Source organism: Haliaeetus albicilla, chromosome 24 (assembly GCF_947461875.1).
Source record: "Haliaeetus albicilla chromosome 24, bHalAlb1.1, whole genome shotgun sequence".
In the NCBI taxonomy this organism is placed as follows: Eukaryota; Metazoa; Chordata; class Aves; order Accipitriformes; family Accipitridae; genus Haliaeetus; species Haliaeetus albicilla.
The window spans coordinates 22,068,440-22,093,019 of NC_091506.1; the positions used below are offsets into that span (position 1 = coordinate 22,068,440).

Sequence of the window (24,580 nt, forward strand, 5' to 3'; positions counted from 1 at the left end):
ACACAGCAGTAACAGGTGTACAGCATAGCACTAGATTACTTTTGACAGTATTTTTCATAAATAAATTGATAGAATAGTTCTGCCAGGTTCTGCCTGTATTTTGTGATCTTGTTCACACAGAATGTTGTATAAAATTCACTTCAATCCTTAAACAGAAAGCACTATATAAACCTAAATAAATATTATTTTTATTGAAACTTGTAGCAGAATCTGAACTAAACAGTTCTGAGAAGTTATCTTCTCCAAAACATGTTGAGTCCATATTCACCAAGAATGGACGAGTTTGAATCTCCTTTGATTTTATTCTCATCTTCAGTTCCAGGATGACTTTCCCTTGCTACAAGATTTTGCTTGGGGAAATTGAAAGTCCTACCTATGGAAATACATGACAAAAACACCTAACAGATTTGTTCCTTGTTTTTAAAGAGTCTGCCTTCTAGTTGATTACTATTCTCATGTTTATTACAGACACTTTTATTTGCTTATAGGAAGATCTCACAAGGGAAACCATACCTGCAGCAATCAATCAGCTTCAGCATATATCTCAGATTAACTTTGTTATAGACACTTTCCTGAAGATCCCAGGCACAGAGAGATCTTGGACTGAAGCTGTCTCTTTCTCTTACAGTGTAAGACTTCACTGCGGTGTGCTCATATGTATACATCAGCAGTTTAATGTGTAAATCTCAAGTTTATTTCCCAGGTCAGCAAGTCTGTATAAAAAATGATAATCCAAGACTGCAAGCCTACCAGATGTATCTCCCATTTCTCCAAAGCTGCAACTGTTTGTGCAGAAATCTAACTCCTAGGGTCTGGTTCTTTTCAGGTATGACATGTCTAGTTGAGAAGATATGGGGATATGGGCTCATAGAAGAGTGTCCCTCTGCCCTGTATTGGTATTATTTCTCATGACCTATGTTATGTGCTGACAGCTGTTTCAACCCACGTTATGAAACTGAAACTGCTCAAAGACTACCAATCTAAGCTAGGTTATAGTTCTCTGGAGACTGGGTAACAACATTCCAGCTATTTTGATGGGATCTCATCAATGTTCCCTTTATATTTCATGTAAAAAGAGAAATCAAAGACCAAAGAGTGATAAATCTTTTCCAGCCTCGGGGAAATAAACTGCAGAACTGAGATATAAAGTGTCCAACAGAGTAAAGGTATTACCAATACTAATAAAGTGAGTGGCATGCAGGATGATGAATTGTAGAATTTTACTGATATAATGCAGTCAGATTCAAGGTACAGCATCTATAGAAAACTTCCCAAGTTTATTCCAGTTTGTTTTATTTGTGAAATTGCTGGAAGGCCTATTTGGCCCACGCTCCACAGCAAAGTCCTCTATCCAAACATCAGGTCTAAATTTGCATTATTAGCAGCACTGAAAATTTTCCCCTAATGCTGCCTGAACAACTGTCTTTATGTGACCTTACCCATGCTTATCTCATTGGCGGCTTTTCCTCTGAGGCTTACTCCCAATTTTGCAGGCGGTTTCTGCAATACAAGTGTTATTGCAGTGTTGTGTGCTCCAGAATAGAAGGCAGCTCTGGCAAATATGTTTTCCCTGATAGGTAAATGACATAAACTATCTAAAGAGGTAATGCTTGTTTTGTAGAAAACATACTTTGTTTTGTATTCCAGATCTGCAAAAATCAATATAGACTCATTAAAAACTTTAGGTTGGAAGGGACTTCTGGATGCCATCTAGTCCAACCTCCAGCTCAAAGCAGAGCTAACATCAACGTTAGGTCATGTTGCTCAGAGGCTTGTGCAGTCAAGTGCCCAAGGATGGAGATTACAAATTCTCTCTGGGAACCTATTCCAGTGCTTAACCAGCCACATTAGGCAAATTTTTCTCTATATCTTCATTTGGAACTTTCCTTGTTTTGACATGTGCCCTCATCCTTCCCGCTTTTTGCTGTGCACCTCTGAGAAGAATTTGCCTCATTTTCTTCACTTCAGGTTACCCAAGACTTCCATTAAATCCCCTTTAGCCTTGTTTTCTGCACACAAGGCAAACCCAGCTCTCCCAGCCTCTCAGGTCGTATGCTCCAGCCCCCAGACCATTTTAGTGACCCACCGCAGGCCTCCTGCCAGTTTGCGATCTCTCTTGATCTCTCTTGCGCTGGGGGAGGGAAGTTGGAGGGGGACACAAAGCTGGACACATCGCTCCAGATGCAGTCTCACGGCTGCTGAGTAGAGGGCAATAGCCACACCTGACCCACTGGCTACGTTTTCACTAACTCAGCCCCAACGCGGCTATTTCTCACAGCTGCGGGGGGACGCCTTGCTCGCTCTCATCGAACCCCCGAACACTTTTTTACTAGAACGTATCCAAACCAGAGCACCCTCGCGCAGCTTCACTCAGCAGTCGTAACCCCAGCGGAGGAAAAGGCAGCTTTTCGTTCATACCGCTTCGTTTTTCACGGGTGCCACGAGCGGCCCTCACCCTTGCTGGTCTTTTCGCACACTCGTCACACGCGGCTACGGCCTGTGGAGACGGGGGGCGGACACCGCCTCATCCCCCCCCCCCCCCCCGCGCCCGGCCACCGCAGGGAGAGCGCGGCGGGGGCAGGCTGAGGCAACGCCGGCGCTCCGCCACGGCAGCCGACCCCTCTCGCTAACGCGGGCGAACGGGCGGGCGGTCGCCCACCACAGCCCGCCCCGCTCCGCCCGGGCTCCGTCGAAGGGTCTCACCTGCCCGCCCGGCTGACAGGACCGGCCCGCCCCGCCTCAGGCAGAGCCAACCGGCCTGCGGCGCCTACGCAACCACCCGCCCCGGTCACGCGGGCGAGGCAGGGTGACGTCACTGCGCCGTGCCGCCTGGCCATGCAGGAAGTCGAGAGCGGGGGAGCCGGTGAGCGGCCCGCGCGCGCGCCGGTTGCGCTGCTGCTGCTGCTGCTGCTGCTGCTGCTGGGGGGGGTCCCCGCTGAGGGCGGCTCGCGCTTCCCGCCCTCCCGGCTCCGGCTGCCCTCGGGCTCCCCGCTCGGCCCTGACGCCCGTGGAGGTCGGTGTGTCCCGGGGTCTCGGGTCCGGCCCGGGCTCCTGGGCGGGAGAGCCCTTGCTTTGGGACGGGAGCTGGGGCTCCAGTCGCGAATAGGCGGGCGGGGGCCGGGTCGTGTGGTGCGGCCGGTGCCGTGCCGGCGTGAGGAGCCAGGGAGAGGCGGCGGCGGGCCCGGCAGCAGGGCCGGGCGGCCTCGGAGGTGGGGGGTTGCGGAGCGGGTTGTCCCCAGGTGCCGCCTTTCTGTGTCGGTGACGGTGTCAGAAATAGGGCAGGCTTGCTTTGCCCCCGAAATAGGCTTGATAAGGGGCGCTAGCCAAGAAGCAGCTCTTCGGAAGAGGTGGTGGTGGGAAATAGTCATTTCCTTTGTCACCTGGATGGAGAGGAGGTCTTCAACATACTCCACTCTGGACTGCAGAATAAAACGTTTTGTAAAAAAGCCTGTAGATTTTCGGGGATTATGTGAATTTGGCTTAAAACCTGTAACTTCACGATAGTTAACTGACGCTGTTAAACTGCTAACCCTACTTTTGGAACAGATTAATTATGTTTGTCAAGGTAAAGACAAATATTAAAAGTCCTGGTGTGCTTTTCACTTCATATATTCCTCCATTAGGTCAGTTTTAAATGCCTGCATATTTAAGAACAAGTGCTAGAACTTTGGGCTAGTGATAGTGTGTCTATACTTTGGGTTATCCTTGCTGATTACACTTGTTCAATTTCCTACCAGTCACAGAACTTAGGAGTGTCTAAAACATACTGCTACATCTTTTCATTTCAAGCACATTTTTCAACTAGAGCCTTTTGAAACTCAAGTTTTGTTTCACATTTAAGATTTTGGATTTTTTTTTTTCTCTACATATTTATTATATTCTCCCAGTGACTGTTATTACTATTAGAGGCTGTATGTGAATTTCAGTATGCAAGTTCTACGAAATGTATACATTTCATCTTTTATTTCAGTATTCTAAAATTTGTTGCACAAATTTACCTTGGCTTACTGATCTTGCATTAAGAAAGCATGTAAGTGAATATTTACATCAAAGTACATTAAAGAATATTTTCAAAAGTGTCAATACATCAGAGGTGATTGTATGTGCTTCTCTGCATGTGCATAGTGTAGTGAGGCCCCCTGTTTTTATTCCTTCAGTTTTACAATAACTCTTTAGGTACAGTAATAATGAAAATAAGTAGGGTGTTAAAATTCCTTCCCAGTGGGTGCTTTTAGGCTGGTATTTTCAGTGTACGTTACTCGGGTACTACTAGGTACTATCAGCTGGCTTCTTGGTAATTTAGAGTGTTTCACAATACACTTCAGTGTTGGGTATGTCATGTACTTGGGGGGGAGGAGGGAAAGCAAAATGGAAACTACCTGCTTGAAAATTTGAAAAAAGATGAAGAAAATTCAAAATGAGTAAACTTTTAGTTACAATAGAGCTTGTCTGGCAAGGAAAGTAACAACTTTATGTTGCATTTTGTTAATAAATTTTTTTCTTAAGCGTTAAATACCTTCCCAAGCTTCTGAAAAAAGGGGGACGGGGGATTTAATGGATTAATATTGACTGGGCAGCTATTGAACCTTTGAATAGAAGTTTTATTATGGAAGCCTTGGCATTGAGTACCATGTAATCTGACTCTTACTGCTAACATCTATATGCCAAACCATCGTTTGTCTGTTTTATGATAAGCTTTCTGTGACATTTAGTTGCAAAACAAAGATTTTGTAAGGCTTAAGACGTATATGGTAGTAAAAGTTAAATGTTTGCTAGTTTATGTTATTACTTCTACATCCTACACGCAGAAAAAGTTTATGAAAATGGGCAGAAAATTCCATACAGTTAGTTCTGCTGCTTATAGTTTTAGTACTTGCAAAGTTTCAAGAAACCACCTGATTTTTTTCGTGTTAATAAAAAGAGATTTGAGACATCTTTCAAGTAAGCTATCAAAGTTCACACTGCCACAAATTCCAACTGCTCTTAAAAATTAAGAAAAATTTAAAAACAAAAGGGGGGGGAGATGACAAAATGATATATTTCCAATATGCCAGGTGAAGCAAGACATCGTGACAGAACTGAAACATTTAGCTTTCACTATGAAAAATATGCAAACCCTCAAACCTATACCCAAAAAGACACATTACACAACTTACCAGCAAGTAAGGAAGGCATTTACAGTAGAAGAAGGAGATAAACTGAATGTAGAAGCTATAGCTGGGTTACACTGAAGACTTTGTTTAAGGAAGTATTGTGTAAGGAAAAGCATAACTGTGTCTTTCTCTCAGAGAAGAGCTGGCTATTTGGCAGTTATTAAAAAAAAAAAAGAAAGAAAAAAAACCCCTCTTGTTCCCTTCCCCCTGTTCCAAAAAGCATGTAAGCTCTGTTTTTGTTACACAAGTGACTTCACAGGACAATAAACGGAACTGTTCGATTCAATCCAAGCTACAGTACAGCAAAACTCTAGACCATCTATTTAGATGGATGTCAGATAATATAGCTATGCTGGGAACCTTATTCTGACTTTCCTTTATGTAAAATCCTACCATTGATCCATGTGTACAGGTAACAGGTATATTGTGAAGGATCAGTAACAAAAGGCAATCACATGGGGTTATGTTGTGCAAACTAAAAAATTTAGTCTTGAAGAATTAGTTAGTTGAAGGAATCATTTCAAGATTGTTTGAGTTCAATTGATTGATTTGATAAGCACTGCAAACAAAACCTAAATCAATAGCTGTGGATCTCCCTTCTGGACTTAGGAAACCGCAGTTCCTAGCTTGGTAGATGGATGTGTTGTGATAGATATGAGCATATGGACATATCTTTTTGAGGAGTTTTGAAACCATTATTTTAAAATCTTATTTTTGATATGTAACAAATCCTTGTTTTGCAACATTTATGCTTATCTTAGCTAGGTAGTCAAAGGCAGAATGGAATGCTTAATAGAAGGACCTTCCCTCCCCCTGATGTATATTTGAATACTCTGTGTCATGGACTGTGTCTCTGAAACTTGCATGTTAATATGTGTAGGTATAGACATGAAGAGGAATACTAACAGTAAGTAAAGGAGATTCTTGAGGGCAATATTTTTATTTGATGAGTTTGCAAGAAAATAAGTAGGTTGAGCTGAATCACCTCACAGTGAAGTCAATGCTGCTGCTAATGTGAGCAAGGGGACTGTTAGGCCTAGACTGTTAGTTGAAGTAGAGACTTGTGATAGCCCAGTTTAGATGTTTTACTCCTCCTTCGCATGCAGTGTCTAAAATTCTGAAATTTTTAAGTGCTTTGAATTGAAGACTTATGTGCTTATAGGAATACCGTTCAGCCAATGTGGAGTAGTGATTTGGGTTATTAAAAAAAAAAAAAATACTCCCCATACACAAAGACCTTTAGGAGGGAAGAACTGTAAGGAAGTAATCCAGACTTGTGCATCACATTGACTTTCTAATGGCTAGTGCAACTGTTAAGCAAGTTCTAGGTTCTGTTTCCAGCTTTGCCTTTACTGGCTGCAAGACTTTCCTTGGTTTTAGTTTCCCTTTGCTAGCTTTACTTGTTAATTTGTAAATGCTTTATGAGTGTTCAACTCTCACCACAGGCTGAGAGTCAAGACCTAGCTAAATGAAATGTTACTTTGGATTTTAAATGCTATCAGAACTTAAATAGTGCTAATAGGCTTTTCGATGGATGTCTAGATAACAGAAGGAATGCAGATAAAGTGTTTAGCTTTTTGTTGTTTTTATCTGTAGCAGCACAATACAAGATATAACTCAGAAGTACATAGTTCAGGTGTAGTATCCTAAGTAATGGGAGAAATCACGGAATGTCTGTCAGGAGATCAAATCCTTCTAGGCAGCGTGGCCAAACCACATATATTTGCCTTTCATCATTTTAAGTACAAGAAATTGGAAGGAATTTGCTTGGACTGAAAGGACCTGTGATTGATGATTTTAAAGATTGGAGTTACTTAGATGTTCAGAGGAGTAAGGCTTTCTACACTTTAAGCCGACAAAATGTATTAAAAAGAAGCTTTGAGTAGTCATGAGTAATATGATGAATTGTGTATATACTTATTAGGCATATCTGCTTTTACAGAATTCTGTTTAGCAGCGATCATTAACTAAAATCATGGCAGCTGCCAGTAGTGAGGTGCACCATCCTGTAGATCCTGGAATATCAAAGCTGCAGTTTGCTCCTTTCAGTAGTGCCTTGGATGCAGGATTCTGGCATGAACTAACACAGAAGAAACTCAATGAGTACCGATTGGATGAGACCCCAAAAGTTATCAAAGGATACTACTATAATGGTAGGTAGAAACTGAACATCTTGCTTAGTAGTTTGGGTTTCTCCTGTTATTCCTCTAAGTATTTGTGTAACATATTTTAGGTATTTTGCTGAAACACTAGAAAACACAGCTGGGTGAGCTGTGAATTCTGGTGTGTCTGTGGGTAATTTATAACTTATGTTAACAAAAAGAGGGAAATTAATCTATGTATTTCAGTTTAAAAGAAGCATGTTGCTGCTTTTTGTCCAGGTGATCCTTTGGGTTTGCCAGCTCGCTTGACATTGGAGTTTAGTGCCTTTGATATGTAAGTATGTACTGTGGTTTACCCTAATTCATATGTGAAGACACTTTCCTTGCATAACAGTAACACTTTGATATATAATATTACTTGGACAAATTCTACATGAAAATAAATACACATTTTCATGAACTTTGTAGTAGTGGAGAGACTGCTTTGAGTCGCAAACATTAACTTGCTGTGTCTGAAGTAGTATATTCATCTGAAAGACCAAGTTTAAAATATGCTGGTAAGTCTCAGATTCACTCACTGTTTGTATATATGTTTATATAAAATACCATTTTTTCCCATTTCTTCAGCTCTTCTGCGTAAGGGAGGATATTTCAGTCATCTGACTTCTGGTCAAATTTTTCCTTAGATCTTTCTTTATTGAGGATTCATCATTACACTTAGGATCTCAAAATAGTTTTTACAATCCCTAGTTGTTACATTGTAATATCTTCCAAAGTATTTAACATTTATGACTGGAATTTTGTACTTTTGCCTTTACCCACAAACTGAAAGGTAAACCAAAGCTGCTCAGTATACACAGCAAAAATGAGATGAGGAGAAATATTTTTTCCACATGGTTTTCATTTCCAGTAAATGCCTAAGTTAGTATAACTAACATAGGAACAGATGTCTTTGTAGTTAGTGTCTTGTTTGTTTTAAATTGGTGAATTATAAAGTTGTAAATCACAGAAGTGACTTTATCTGTCTTGCTTTGTGAGAATGTTAGGAGTCTAGTGAGGCTTTGTGCATTTTGAGGTAATTCCTTTGGAGATATTATTCCCTTAATTTTTATGTAAGAACTTTTAGGTGCAATACTGAAAGCATATGCAGCAAAGTGCAATTGGGAGAAACCTGTGACATTGGAAACAGGAATTTCACAGTAGGAAAAAAATGGATGGTAAATGGATGGTACTGTAGTATTTGACCTCTCAAACATTATAACAAAAATATAATTATGAAAGGTCCATTTATGTAGTGTTTAATTATTCCTTCTACTGTAGTAATTTTCTGTATTTCTGTTTCTGTTCTTTAGGTGGTCAGTTTAGATGATCATGAAGAGTTCCCTTTTAGCTTTAAAAATTTTTGGAAACTACATCATGTGTATTTATTATGTAACTTAAACATTTGCTGTATTTGAGTTTTAACAGTGGTCAGAAACATCAGTTTGGGAGAATGATGTTAAAGGAGTCAATGAAATCAATCAGATCTATAAATTAAGGGAATATTGTATGGTTTTTTACCTATTTTACATTCAAAAAGGGGGAAAAATATATACTGTGTTTGCAAACAGCAGCTTCTCCAGCTGATGATGTTACAAACTATAAAAGCTACTCAATCTTTTGTCTGGTTTAGTCTTCCTTTGGGATGTTTTTTAAACAGAAAATTTTAACTGAGTAACTATGTGAATAAAATACTGACATCTAAAGTTCAGTCTTAATAATTTTTTCTTAGTGAAAATTGCATTTGTCATGGACAGTTTGTATTTGAACAGAATTTTTAGGTCTTCAATCTGTGATTCAATGCCACCTTGCTTAGAGATAATATAGATGCCTGATATATTGTATATCTAGACATGTACTTGCACGGGTATACCAATCCATGTTCAATAAAGCATTATGATCATAAAAATGTTTTCATTAGAACTGTTGCTAACTTTTGTTACTGTGCCTCATCATTTGACAATTTCAGGGCAACCTTACACCATAGGATAGCTACTGCTACTACTGCTGATCATGTTAAAGGTCTTAGTATCCAATTCCCAGAGGTTTCTTTCTTTTATTCAGGAATGCTTCAATACCAGCACATTGCTGTCCTGCTTTCGGAACATTGTATAATACCAACACTTTTGAGACTTTCAAATCCTGTGATAAGAAATCATTTCTGGAGAAAGAAGCAAATGAGGTATGATTAAAACTGTGGTAGAAAGGATTTGGAAATAACCAGTGAAGTTCTCTACAGTCTCTGCCCCAAATATTGGAGATACTGTCCATACTCACCCATGTAATTGCCTCAGGATTTAACTTATTCTGGAAGGAGTAGTTTGATGTTTGCTTTTTACTGCTCTTTACAAGAGAGTAGAAAGTAGCTAATTATATTTGGAGGACTTAATTCAGTGTTCTACTAAGCCACATTTTAAGCTTAACAGTGCTATTGGAGCTGCCAGTGACTTGTAAAAGCTGTAAAGCACATTTTTAAAATTTGTCTTGACACCCAGAAACCAGCAAGTGCCTGGTTTAACTTTAGATTACTGCAATAGCTCAGTGTGACAAAGTGATGGGGAAGCTCCAGAACAGCAAGAAGACTGAGATAAAGCAAGGAAAAGGTGGCTGTCAAAGGAAGGGGCTAGTCTGCTTACACTGTAACTAACTAAATTAAATGTCATGGCTTGGTGAGAAGGGAAAGTCAAACTAAGGCAACGTTTTACTTTTTGAGATACTTCACTTTGACCAGTCCTTGATTCCTTTAATTAGATTGATTGTCTGCCTGCTGGCCTTCAGTAGCAAAGTTTTCATGCATATCTTCACTCAAGGCTATGAATTTTTTGTGTTCCTGTGGCCCAGTACTTCCCTGCCAGTGGTAGGTAAAATGCAATGTCTATCTTTAGGGAAACTGGGAAGGCCAGAATGCTTTATTCACTCTTGTATTTTTTTGTTTGTTTGTTTTGGGGTCTTTTGAGACAAAGATCAAACAGGTCTGCGTCATACAGGTATTACAGCTTCTTGTCTCACCAATGTGCAGTGTACTGCCTTCTTCCAAGTCTCCATTTTTTTGGTCAAATTTCCTAGTAGCTTATTCACATATCTAGTATCCATAGATCCCATGAATGAAAACTGTGAGAGTACATTAAAAGGCTATATTCGTATCACAGTACGTTTGTCCTGGTTTTGGCTGGGATAGAGTTAATTTTCTTTCTAGTAGCTGGTACAGTGCTGTGTTTTGGGTTCAATATGAGAAGAATGTTGATAAGACACAGTCAGCTCATGCCCAGCCAGCAAGAAGGCTGGAGGGGCACAAGAAGGTGGGAGGGGACACAGCCAGGACAGCTGACCCAAACTGGCCAAAGGGGTATTCCATACCATGTGACGACATGCCCAGTATATAAACTGGGGGTAGTTGGCCTGGGCGGTTTGCTGCTTGGGAACTAACTGGGCATCAGTCGGCAAGTGGTGAGCAATTGCATTGTGCATCACTTGTTTTGTATATTCCAATCCTTTTATTATTATTGTTATTACCAATATTAATTTCTTCCTTTCTGTTCTGTTAAACTGTTCTTATCTCAACCCACGAGTTTTACTTTTTTTTTCCTGATTATCTCCCCCGTCCCACTGAGATGGGGGGGTGGTGAGTGAGTGGCTGCGTGGTGCTTAGTTACTGGCTGGGGTTAAGCCACGACAATGTTCTATACTGTGCTAGTGTTAATAGTTCATATACATAAGAGACTGTTCCTGATAAAGTTTGTTTTGTTTTGTTGTTTGCTCCATGCTTGATTCATGAACTAAGGCTCCTCGTGTTCCCAATCTTCCATAATTTTTTGTGTTAGAGAGTGCATGTCTGTGTCTTACCTTTAGAATCCTTTTAATATAGATAATAGCGTTGATGAGATCAGTTAGGAAAAGATCACAGTGTGTTACCGTGAATGTTAATTACAGTATTTTAAAGGTAGGTGGAAGAATTGAAGATTTCTGCAGTTGTTCTCATGCTGCCTTGGTGTTTTGTTTCTCTGGCCTTTTTCTTCCTTCTTGTCCCCACAATCAATGACAGATATGGGAATCCATAAAATCTGGAGCTGCTCTTGAAAACCCTCTGCTCTTGAACAGGTTCCTGCTGCTGACATTCGCAGTGAGTAATGATATGTCTCATACTTACAGCATTGTAGTGGAAATGATGAAGTAGTTTCTTTTAAGGGGAAATGCTGTATTAGTATTAGCACATTGAATGTTATCAGGATCATTCTCAGACATCTTAAAATGTCTGAAAACATTTAAAAAAAACCTAGTAAGCCATTCTTATGTACAGATAAAAAATATTTTAGGATGCATTCTTTAAAAAATGCTGGTGCCATCTCATATTCTTTTCTACAAATGTATAAGATCATCAGATGGCCTTATTGATACTAGTAAAAATAGAGTAACTGTTTCATATTTAACAAACTGAAAGTTTTAATAAATAATGCTCCAGCTAACAAAAACGGAAGTATTGTACACACATTCACTGTTTAATTCTTAAATAAAACCAAATACAGAGAAGGGAAGTCTTCTGGTATTTTTTATTTTCTAAAATCATGACACAGTCCCTTGTGAAGAGAACTATGGTTAGTATCATCAACCATCAATTATGATTAGTATTCCAAACCATAATTTACTTTGGTTTATATCCTCTTTATCTAATTTTACAAAATTTTTTTTCTAGGATCTAAAAAAGTATCATTTCTATTACTGGTTTTGCTACCCTGCTCTCTGCTTCCCTGATGGAATACATATAATTCAGAAACCAGTGTGTCTTGGTGACAGATTCACATTAAGTCAGGTATTCAAAATACTGTTATGAAGTCTGTAGCACTAAGTGGTTTTGCGAGCTGTAAAATGTAGTATTTTTGATAGCATATATTGAATTAATTTGAGAATCTAATTTCTTTTTCTTATTTCCATGTGGGTTTTTTGTTTACCTCTTTTTTGTTGTTGTTGTTATTGTATAAAATCTCTCAGCTTAACATAACTTCAGCTTTATTCATTTCGATGCAAATGTGGCAAACAATTCTTGAAGAGCTGGTTATGTTCAGTTTAATTTTTATATACAGCTTATTGAATATATAGCTATGTTTTTGAAACTCATATTTTTAAGAAACTTTTTTAAAGCAGCATCCCCTGGCAGAGGTAAGTCATTAGCAATTACAAAATTGTTAATAAAACGCATGATTGGACCAGAAAAAGAAGTGGATAGGGAAGACTTTTTCTTTAGGAGGAAAGTTAACAACTTTATGTAGTTTCTTTCATATTACAATGGAAAAGGACAAAAAGAATCAAGTTGCCCACATGTGCCTTTTTGCTTTGACAGAAGTTAATGGAAAACCTTGAATGGCTTTTTAATGGCATAATAATCAATGAGAAATAGTTTGGGGCTTTTCAGTGGAAAAAATACTTAGTTCCCTTCTTCTCAGAAGACCTTCGTTAGTTCTGTGGTAATAAATAGTATAAAAATACCTGTCATGATCTAAAGAGAGTTTCAACTAAACAATGAAAATAGATATAACAAAATAAATTGAATGGTACTCTGTTCTTTTGCTAGTAATAGAGGGACAGATTTACTTTCTTATACAGCTACTGTGACTATCAGAATGAGGGTTTTATCTGGTTTAATTTCTATTGGTAGATCAGTTTGTGACAGCAACAGCAGTGCTCCTGTTTAAATTTGCATTGACAAATGCTGTTTTAGCAACTGAATTTTTGACCTCTGTTATTATGGTCATAATGGGCTTCAAAACTTCTGAATATGCTATATTCTAAGATTGAGTGAACTAGCCTTCCCAGATGCTAAAACACTTTCTGTGGTTCTGTATAAGATTATTAAAACTGTTCGTTACTGTTGTCTTTTTGCTTTTAGATTCAAGCACTTCAGAAAGCATATGATGAGCTTTGCCACAAAGAGGGGGTTACAGCTTTGCCTTATTTTTTAATCAAGTATCATGACAATTCTGTCGTGATATCTCCACTGAAAAGGTGGGATGGTTTCTTTCAAGACCAAGGGGGAAAGGTAATGAGAATTTTATGTCTTTTTATAACCTACAAATGTTTAATTTACAAATCGTTTGAAAAACATCTATAATACTGAGCTGGGCACAATGGTTGGCCAATGCATAGACTGGGTAAATAGCTGAAGACCAGCAGCTTGGATTGATTTTTGTGTCGAGTTAAGCTTCTCTAGTAGTTCTTACACAAAAGCCCGGTTACGTCAGATTAACAGTCAGCTTGAAAAAAAGGTTCTTCATGCTCTCATTATCAAAACAGAAACAACATAAGTTTATGAGTTAGCGTAACAATTAAAAGTTTTCCAACCACTTTACCTACAATGCTGTAATAACACAAAACACTTCTTTTATTGTTTGTGTACTAAAAGTTGGTACTCATATTTTATGTATATGTTGGTTGTGGTAACAGTAATCGGGGAATACTACATGGGAGTTTTCAACTTTCAGCGTGTGTTTTGCAGCACGTACATGTTATAACATGAGAGCTTGGGATAAAAATTGCTGGGAATCTGTATATGAAGAATGTTCAAGGTCATGCTTTGTAATTTTGGAAGATAGATGGGTTGTGCACCAGAAGAGGCTGGGATGTTTTTTCTGTTAAATGCAGAGACCATGCATGTCCTTTAAGCATAAAGTGAGTACTGTCCATTGCTTTCAGTTAGGGAAGAATTATAATGATTCATGAAGCAGATGTCATCACAGCAAGAGTTGACTTGCTTGATTGGCTTGTGTTTATGTACACTGAATTCTGTTTTGGATCATGTTGCTCAGCTGCTGAACTTTGCTAGGCCTTTCTGAATGCTTTACTGTCTTTATTTTTGGTGAACTTCAAACTTTTTTTTTATTTTGCTTGTCATTGAAGTGTTAGGAAACAAAACTGAATTATGGTGAAGAGGTAAGAAGTGCAAAAAAGTTGTTTCGGGGTTTTTTTTAGGAGGTCTTGTCACACCTTATAAAAGTAATTTAGTTCTGTTTTATAATACTTGATCTTCAATTATTTTTTTGCCTTTCCAAATTTCTTTTTCTGAAGTTAAGACCTAGGACTGCAGTTCTTTATAAAATCAGAATGTGAAGGTTGAGATTTTAAATCGCAGTATAACTACAATAATGGGTCACAGATAAGAGTATACTGAATTATATAGGGACATTGTCAATATGAGTGAAATCTGTCATCATCTGGAATATATTTCTTCATTAGCATTCACTTTGGACGGAAGTGCCAAAATTTTAGACCTGTCGGATAAGATTCATTGCATCAATACTCTACTGCCTGTAGAGTTTGTATTTCAGTGAGCCAACAGAACTTGCTCCCCTGGAAGAAAAATATGTTTTTGCTGCTGCTGAGTTAATTTTCTGCTAGTTTATGAAACTGAATCAGCTTACTAAGGGGTCTTATGCCTGCTTGAGTCAGCAGTTGCAAAGCAGCAGCAGTGTACAGCTGGGAGGAGAGATGGGGAGTGGGCCCCTGTTTTTCCTACCTGCATCCATTAGATTGGCTCATCTGCATTTCACACTGTTCTAGGGACACCTCACTGATGTGGTAGAGTTGAGACTAGTCACTCTAAGTCCATCTATAGGCAAAGAAGCAGGAGGGAAGAGCTCTATAGATGTGAGACACAGGTATCACTAGTGATGGCCGAGTTCAGATTTTCAGCATATCTAACGGTAGGCAGTGGCATCTTTCTAATCTCCGGATGTGTTTTGGTTCTGCATTGACTGTGAAGTAAGCTCCTAGTTTAGGTATCTCAGTTATGAGCATGGTATTACAGTGCTTGAACATGAGACAGAACGTCCAGTTCCTTTATTTAGATCCCGTCCTCAAGGTTGGCTTTACAAGTGATTTTTATGCTGTTTTTCCATTGACTTGACATCTTGCTGGCCTGTCTGCTTTCACTTTTTGATAATACCCAAATCAATATAGAATTTTGTTTTGAGAGCAAGGCTTCAGTTGTTGGGCTTCTCCCATAATGGTGTGTTTAAGGAAGGTGCACATATTGTAGTGAAAAATGAATGTCCATAAAGAGGCTGAACTGAACAAATCTCAAACCTGTGGCAAATGCTTGAGTGAAATCTAATGTGACCATGTATTAAACATTTCTAAATATGTAAAATGTGTGTGTAGGCCTTCTCTGTCCAGAAGTTTTACATTAAAAATGCCAGATAAATTTTACTGTGAACTGAATACCAGTATGAATAGATGACTTCTCATTTAGAGCAAATTTATTTGCAGGTGGCAGTTGGAGTTTATGATCCATGTAATTTATCCCACTATCCAGGATGGCCACTGAGAAATTTCCTGATCCTGGCAGCCCATAAATGGTATCTATTTTATTCTTTCCCACAAAGGTTATTTATTGGTTGATATCAAATTAGGCATTTTTCCTCCCATGGCAGTTTACTCCTATCATCCACCTGAGCTTTAACTTTTATCTTTTACATGACTCACCTTCAATGATTCTGATTTTGCATGTTATTCTGTTTTTTACTTCTGTCAGTTACAAGTTCCTATTATTCCTAATCCTCACATGCATGCGTGTACCTGGAAATACATGCTTCAGACCCTGCCAATACCTTCTAGCTGTTTCAAATCTTGCTTAAAGTATTCTATGATTTTATATAATCAATTAGTGCCAAGTAATAGCAGACCTAAATTTTGAAGATCAGATACTCTTAGCTTTTCTTTTAGTGTACCTTCCTGAATTTTTCGTTGGGCAGAAATTGGGAAGAGAGGACATGGTTTTACACTCTGGTATTTGAAAAAAAAGTATCATTTAAAGTATCAAATAAATTTGTGTTGCTGTAACAAAAATGTAATTAAGTTGCATTTTCACAGTTTGACTTTTACATTTTATTACACAGCAGGGAGAAGAAATGCTCAGTTAGCTATGGTGTTTTTTGGGTTGCTACCTGAACAGTAGCGTAGAAGGATGTGTAAGTGCCCAGGGAGCTTTACACATTCTAATATTAAGAGATTTTTAGGCACTAAAGTTCTAATTGTTTGATTTGGGGGTTTGAATCATAAGGAGGAAAAATGATACTATATTGAGAGCTAAGAGGATCTGGCTTGTGCCATGGCAAAGTACATCATGTCACCTGATCTGTGCTCTAGTGCTTCCCTGCTTTTTATTCCTCTAAATATGCAGTTTGTCCAGCAGCATTGTATAAATGACAGAGGACAGACTGACAGTGTCATTTCTTTAGAGCTGTTTCACAACAAAGTCATTTTCGCATACTAAACGATTGTTTTTATTTATACCTGATGAGAACAACAGTGTTCCAGTACTAACAGAAAAAGCCTTATTCAGAATCTGCAAGAGACTAAACCTGTGTGAAATGGTGTTTAAAAGAAGTCTGTTTCTATTAAAGAAGTTGCATGTCTCTCTCTATTTATCTTTTTTTCAAATGGCAGGGGCAGCCTTCTCCAGTCAGTTGAAGTGCTCTGCTTCAGAGATAGGACCATGCAAGGGGTGAGAGACGTAACACACAGCATTATCTTTGAAATAAAACTTCCAGAGAGAGCCCTTGGCCCAGGTAATCAATTTAAAAAAAAAAGAAGTTCTTTCCCATTTTTTTTTCTCCCACCTCAATCACTGTGAAGATGGAAAAAATAAAATAATACTACTAAATCATTACTTATGCTAAGTTATTTCAAATGGATTTAAAATTGTTTGAATTTCGGTTAAACATCTATAAAGGAAATGGTTCCTTCTTCAAAAAAGAAAGAAGAGAGCATATTCTCTTTTAATTTTTCCCTCCTTAAATTGTGTTTCTGATTTAAAAAAGAGGAGGAGTCCACCTGGTGTCATATGTAATACAAAATCCAGGCAATTAGCAATTAGTCTTTTTTTTCTTGTTAAATTTGGATGCAGTCCCTCAACTAGAAAAAAATGCATATGGTAGTGAATTTATGAGATGCAAGCTTTCTCTACATTTCTAAAATGGTAGAAGCCTGCTACAGAGTGGAATTTTTTCTTCAATTTCTACACTACCTATAGTGAGGTACGCAGATGTATTTTAAAGCAATAAATTTATAATGTTAGAACATAATCTCAGGCTTGATTTCTCTGTACAGGACAGTATCACAAAATTTCTCAACCTCATCCAAGAAGTTCTGAATGCTTTATGGATTATTGCTGTGGATTGTTTGATTATTATATAATTAGAATATATAATTATCTACTGAATTTATAGATGGGGTCTAGGGAACATGAAGAGATGATTGAACTTGGCAAAATTTACTAAGTTCTGAATTATGAGTTTATTGAGTTCTGAACATAGCAGTCTGACATTAAAGATCTGGAGGCTTGATGAGGAATGATGCCATCTCTGTCCTAGGTTTGAAGCAAGCTGAACAGGCAAAAGCAGCACATAACAACTTGAGAGTAAAGCATTTCTCCAAGAAGCAGTGCTTTCAGCTGATGTAAACCAGCAAAATTTGTATAGCAATATATACTAGGTTGTTAAGATACAAATTATTTACTTACAGGTTTAGAATTTGTTTGGTTTTCTCCAACAAGGTTAAATCCAACAAGATTTCTTTTTTCTATCCTGTGATATTAAGGCTTTCATTCTTACTTTCCTTCTTTCTTCCTTTTTTTTAATGTGTCAAACAGATTGTCCAAAAGCTGTTGGATGGGAGAAGAACCAAAAGGGAGGCATGGGTCCAAGGATGGTGAATCTCAGTGAATGCATGGATCCAAAAAGGTTTGTTTATTATCTTTTAAATTTCTGTAGTTTTCTGTACTTGGGCTTAAGCTGTAACAAGTTGAAATGTGAAATGCAAGGACTATCTGTCTCTGTTACGTAAGAATATACAGTAACACATATACTGTGTATTGTTTGGACAGTCCTATTGCAGGTAAGGACCTTAATAGAGCAAAGTGCACCGCATGCAGCAGAAATATTTGCAGTTTTTGACTCTAACTTAGAATTTCTTATGCATTCTGTTTAAAACTGAGTGGAACGTAGGTCATAGTGTTACAGGCCTGTGGTTTTCACTGAATTCTATAATATGCAGATTGTTAAATATGATGAAAATAAGGACAGGGAAAAGTTCAACCTTTTGGAATTGTTAGGGTGTGACAGGAAAGAGCTCAGGAAACATGACCTTATTAATTTTTATCATTCTACCCATAATATACGGGCAATAGATTGAAAACAGTCTAGTTAGCCTGTTGGCTCATCTGCTTTCACTGACTACATGTGTGTTCTTGATTTTGAAACACTGTAAGAGTGTGTTGATCTAATGACTTAGGTTAACATATTTTACCTATGAAGCTAAGCCATTTTTGACTTGCAACTGTAGCGATTCACAGTATGTTCATAGACATTAGAGAAGGTTCATCTGAGGGCTCTTAATTCTTTAAGTAAATATAACTTGACCTTCTTTACTTGTATGCATGCTCACTTCTGTTAATTCCCACAGAGACTGTTGGTAACATGCCAGCCTTGGCAATTGTGATCTTAAATCCTTGTTGAACAAATAAGTTACTGCATACTGCAAAAGTTATATTTATGATGTATAAGGGAATGAAACTGTCAGGAATCTGAGAACTGTGATGACCTGACTTGATGAGAGATTTAACACCCTGTGTTGTGATGAATACAAAAATCTGACACTAGATAGAGCATGGATTCCCTACCTCGTTTTCCTTTTAAAACTTCCACAAAGAATTGACCACATTCTTTAGGGGGCAAGTGTAGTATTTCATGTTAAGGACAGATGTAACTGGATACAGGAAACCAGTTAATTTGAAAAAGAAACAAAAGTTTATGAACAAATGGTCTGTGTCTTATCACTCAGCTTAACAGGAATCTTGGCTGAGACACTGCTTCTATTTTCACGCTTGCATCAATTTTGTTACTAAAATTTTAATTTTGGATTGTTGCCTTTTTCAGAAGCCCTTAGAGACTTGTTCCAATTCCTAAGGAAGTATGTGGCTTTAGCAGATTTTTTTTTACAGCAAGTCCAGAGTGGCTAGCTGACACCTTTTCTGTATATCCTAGCTTTTGAAAGAGAATGCTTTCTTAGCAAAATTTCGTGGTTAATAACCATCTTGTAAAATGTCTGCAAACTATTTTTTTTTAAACTTCCACTTTACTAGCTATCTTTCTACTCTTGTTTCAGTAGTGATTTACTCTTCTGGTTTTTAGCAGTGAAGTCTCAGCTTTTATAAGAATGTTAATTAGCAGTGGTCAGCCAACACATTGGTTACAAGAGGAGGTTACAAGGAAATTTAATATCAGGAACTGTGTGTGTATTTATATAGAATGACGTTTGGCATCTTCTGTTTGCATGTTTTTCCTGTGTGTCTGGCAGAATGGTTAAAAATTTATGGTTAGAAGAACGTACTACATGGGTCACAACTGAACAAGCAGCATAAAAAAAGTTTTTTGCGATCACCTTGTTATTAGGTGGACCTATGCTTGGAGGACTTTGGTTTTTGTATTACCTATATGTTGAATTGTTGAACTCTTTCTCCTTTAAAAAAAAAATTGAACTTCTTCAGTTGAAATAAAAAATAATTGCTTTGTTAGAGAAACACAACATTGAGAAGGGTGTTGCTGTTTATTTCATGTTATAGGTTAGCAGAATCATCAGTGGATCTTAATTTGAAATTGATGTGCTGGCGGTTGGTGCCTACTCTTGATTTGGAAAAAATTGTGTCTGCCAAGTGTCTGCTGCTAGGAGCTGGTACACTGGGTTGTAGTGTTGCAAGGACTTTGATGGTAAGTCCTGAGTTAATCTTAAAAAATGTCTGCTGTTCCTTGTAAATTCTGTATGATTTTTTTTTTTGTCCCAGTGGCTGCCATGGCACATAAGAGAAAAGTTGTATTCCTCTGTATTAAAGTACACATGATACATATTACTTGATATTATAAATTGCAGGGAAGAGGGAAGATCTGTAACCAATGGAAATAGCTTGAAGTTCTGCTAGTAGTAGAATAGTAGGTAGTAAGAGAACCTTAGCAGAATAGTAATTTTTTTTTTTTAATTTACATAGAAAAAGATTGAACAAGAAATTCTGGAACAAACTAATGAGCTAATAAGATCAAATTCACAGTGAAGCACTTGAAGTAAGTAACTGTGCTGATATTTGCTTTCAGGGATGTTTACCGCATCCCACTTAATTCAGTAGGGCTGTGAGGGATTACTGTTAAATGATATATCTGGACAGACCAAATTTTCTGTTCTCTTATTTCAGTGCAAGTACAAGGTTGTTGCTGTGAATAGCTTCAAAAGCTTTTGTAGCTTGATCTTTCTAGAAAAACTGGACAAAACTCCTCTTGAGTTTCTGACATTACTCAAAAGTATATGGCTAAGCCTGTTGTACTTATCATTATTCAAATTACTTTCTTGTTTAGGGTTGGGGAGTCAGGAAGATTACATTTGTGGACAATGCAAAGATCTCTTACTCCAACCCAGTACGACAGCCACTGTATGAGTTTGAAGACTGTCTTAGTGGGGGGAAGCCAAAGGCACTTGCAGCAGCAGACAGGCTACAGAAAATCTTCCCAGGAGTGGTAAGATCAGTATTTAAAATGTGTTAATATGTTCCTTGGAAGAGAAGCAGCAACTTTAAGTATCCAGTCCAAGTTCTAGTAATTAAGCATTATTATGAGTGGGGAAAATATTACACAGGTGTTATGTTGGTTACTGAGAAATCTATAAGCATTTTACTTCAAGTACTCTGTACCTGTTAAACTTTATTGAGACAATAAATATTTGTAATAATGAAATATATTTGAGGATCATCTGAATCATCTTGTAGATCACTGATGGTGAAGTAAAATTTTTTCCTGTCTAGTACGTCCTAAGGAACTTTAAGTAATGGCTGCTTTTAAGACTGTGCTTTCCCACTCTGCTCTTAAATGTGAGTTTAGACACATTAGTTGTCTATTATGGGAGCAGAAGGTCTTGAATGCATTAATAAATGTATTGTTGAGATTTCCTACCCAAAACTTCCAATCTTATTTAAGTTGATTTTCTACATTAGAGGAAAATAACTTAATTTTTAACTTCCAGAAAAGGGAAGTAGTTCATAGAAGCCTGGAAAAGATATCAGTGTTGGCCTTAGTCAAGTCGGTACTTGACTAAAGTACTCCTCTTTTGGGGAGCCTGGTGGTAATAACTTACTATCAAAATGAAGTAGTTGAAAGGGAACAAAAGACAAGAACAAATTTTTATGTTGTTTTAGAAGCTTTATGATGAGAGACCCACCAATGGCAGTGTTTATCGTCTTTGACTCCAGAGATGTGCATCTGTTGTGGTTTAACCCCAGCCAGCAACCAGGCACCACGCAGCTGCTCGCTCACTCCACCTCCACCCAGTGGGATGGGGGAGAAAATTGGGAAAAGAACTAAAACTCGTGGGTTGAGATAAGAACAGTTTACTAGAACAGAAAGGAAGAAACTAATAATGATAATGATAACACTTATAAAATGACAACAGGAATAATAAAAGGATTGGAATATATAACTGAAGCACAGTGCAATTGCTTGCCACCCGCTGATCAACGCCCAGTTAGTGCCCAAGTGGCGATCCCCCCGCCCCCACTCCCCCCGGTTCCTATACTAGATGGGACGTCACATGGTATGGAATACCCTGTTGGCCACTTTGGGTCAGGTGCCCTGGCTGTGTCCCGTGCCAACTTCTCGTGTCCCTCCAGCTTTCTCGCTGGCTGGGCATGAGAAGCTGAAAAATCCTTGACTTTAGACTAAACACTACTTAGCAACAACTGAAAACATCAGTGTTATCAAATTCTTCTCCTACTGAATTCAAAACATAGCACTGTACCAGCTACTAGGAAGACAGTTAACTCTATCCCAGCTGAAACCAGGACAGCATCATATGAACATTATTCAGTGCATATGCTCAAACACACCTCATTTTCAATGCTGAAAAAAAGTAAATTTAAAGAAACCCTTACAAATATTTGCAGTTCTCAGCTTCAGTCTTAATTTGGGGGAAGAATTGATATGGCCTATAATTTCAGAATAGACATGCTCTCAGCTTGCTCTGTCATGAACAAAATTTTTTTTATACTCATTTGGCACATGATAGAAGTCATTCAACTGTTTATAGTTTTTGTTTTGGAATTGAGACTGTCTTAGAATTGGTAGCTGTGTTTACCAGAGCTCAGCTGGCAAACAGTATCTTAACCACTTAGTGTAGTAAGAATGAGTTATATACACTTACTATGCAATTCTGTATTTAAAATGCCACTGATTATGTTACTAGTCATAATATTATTAAGAGTTATGAACAGTGGAATATAGATTATGTTGTTGATGATCAGTGTTGTGAACAAACTTTACAGAAGATTGTTTCTAAACATTATTAGGTTCATTTAGTTTGACCCAAAGATTGCTCTGTGCTTTTGTTCTGGTTTTATCTGTGTTGGTCCTATTATTGTCATTATTTATGATATCAATATTGGTACTGAGTAGTAATTAAATGAATATTTGAACATCAAACAATGATCCCTAGTATGAAAAAATGCTAAACATTTCGCTTTCAGAACTTTGGATAAGTAAATCAGAAGAGACTCTCTGAAAGTTCCTAGAATTTTATTTAACCTTGCTGCACTGTAGTGTTACTGTTACTTGGTGATATTCACTTAGTTATAGAAATATTAGTTAGTAGAACAAGTACAGAAAAGAGAGCATCTGTGCGGTGTCACACAGAGAACCAACATGATGCTAACTAAGATTTGTGTCACATGATTTCTCGCTTTATAAACTTGAGAAAATGAAAACAGGAATATTAAGAAAGAATGAGTAGTTTAATTAGAAGGAATAAAAGCTGTTGTGGAATCCTGAATGATACAGTTTTGCATGTAGAGATAAAGATCAAAAGTTAGTGTTATGAGTTTTCTTGTTAGAAATAACCAAGAAAACAAAAGACCAGGCTGTACTATGGAATCTTGAGATTGTGATGAGGCTTTAAAAAAAAAAAAAAAAAAAAAAAAGCTAAATATAATCTGGAGAGGAGCTTCCCGTAATAAGGGGGAACAAATAACAGTGCTTTAGTGAGCCTGTATCTATAAATATTAGGACATTTGGTGTACATAGGAAAAAAACAATTTTCCTGTTCAGTAATAGCAGATACAATGTGCAACCCATACTGCATGTAAGGAATTTTTCCTCTACCACATGCCGCAAATTTTCTGCATCTACCACTGTTTTCTTAGCACATTATCCCCATCAGTGTTACACATTCTCTATTGTTTCCTCGTGCCATGGATGGGTCACTTTTGATCAGCCTTTAGTGGGACTCAGACCTAGTTTCACAGCTTTGTGGCACAAATGAGGAGAAAGCAGTTGCACAGATCCTGTGTACTCTTATGATAGAATGTTTCTAATATATTTTTCGGTCAAACTAATTTCTGCACTAGAATGGAGAAGAGGTATCATGTTTGACCATCAGTAAACGTACAGAGAAACAACATGCTAGCATTAGCAAGAATTAACAGAGCTTAACAGTAAAAACTCTGGTTCAAACAGTTAATATGCTGACAGCATGTCAGAGTGGTGAGGTTTAAGCAGCAGGCCAAGCACATGGACTAACAGCAAGTCTTTAATTAGCCTTGGTAAAGTCTTGGTGCTTTGGGATGGTTTGGACAGTGAAGCTACTGTAGCTGGAGATTTTGATAACCCAGCTGACTTTACCAGACTTCTCAAAATGGAGCTGTGTCTGTTACTGCAGACTGCACTGTTGCTTGATACCAAACCCCATATTTATCAGTATAAACGTCTTTGAATAAAAAGATTAGTTGTCCTGGATTTTGAGCCTCCTCCTCTCTCTCATACGGAAGGAGTAGCCAAAGCTGTCTCTTTCTGTTTGGAAACCAACAGAGTCCTTTCAAGCCTGCGGGAATCCAAGCAGTAGTGCTGGTTCTGAAAGCATTTCTGAAAATTAGTTTTTTCGTTTCACTTACAGTCTAATTTACTTTCTTTTATTTCAATGTGAGTAATATTTTGTACACAAAATGCAGTTTCTCCTGGTTGACTTTGAAATGCTTGACTGATCTATGTGAATTCTTTTTTATTTTTTTAATTTTACATCCTTTCTAGTTGGAAGAGTAACGACTTCATCATTGCAAATGAAATGAAGGAATGCTTTGGCAAGGAGCTTTGATTTGTTTCATTCCACTTCTAAAAGATTATCATTAGCTGTAGCTTAGAGTTTTATAATAAAAAAGAAGGGAGGACTCAGAAATAGCAGAGTTTACGGATTCACAGCCTTTCATTGCAAGTA

At 37.8% G+C, this 24,580-nt stretch overlaps 1 protein-coding gene across 10 annotated transcripts in view; it reads left to right on the forward strand.

Annotated features, from left to right (window-relative positions):
• Window positions 1–2,746: 2,746 nt before the first annotated feature.
• Window positions 2,747–24,580, forward strand: part of ATG7 (autophagy related 7) — a 133,039-nt gene continuing 111,205 nt past the window's right edge. For 9 of the 10 annotated variants that reach the window (XM_069769759.1, XM_069769760.1, XM_069769761.1 and 6 more), the window contains exons 1-12: window positions 2,747–2,863; window positions 7,096–7,306; window positions 7,535–7,589; window positions 9,359–9,476; window positions 11,337–11,414; window positions 11,985–12,101; window positions 13,176–13,325; window positions 15,551–15,639; window positions 16,730–16,851; window positions 17,934–18,024; window positions 19,905–20,049; window positions 20,686–20,844. In XM_069769759.1, the coding sequence (XP_069625860.1) occupies window positions 7,129–7,306; window positions 7,535–7,589; window positions 9,359–9,476; window positions 11,337–11,414; window positions 11,985–12,101; window positions 13,176–13,325; window positions 15,551–15,639; window positions 16,730–16,851; window positions 17,934–18,024; window positions 19,905–20,049; window positions 20,686–20,844 (1,302 nt within the window). In that variant the 5' untranslated portion in view covers window positions 2,747–2,863; window positions 7,096–7,128. The remainder of the gene's footprint in view (window positions 2,864–7,095; window positions 7,307–7,534; window positions 7,590–9,358; window positions 9,477–11,336; window positions 11,415–11,984; window positions 12,102–13,175; window positions 13,326–15,550; window positions 15,640–16,729; window positions 16,852–17,933; window positions 18,025–19,904; window positions 20,050–20,685; window positions 20,845–24,580) is intronic. The other variant, XM_069769767.1, reaches the window with a different exon arrangement.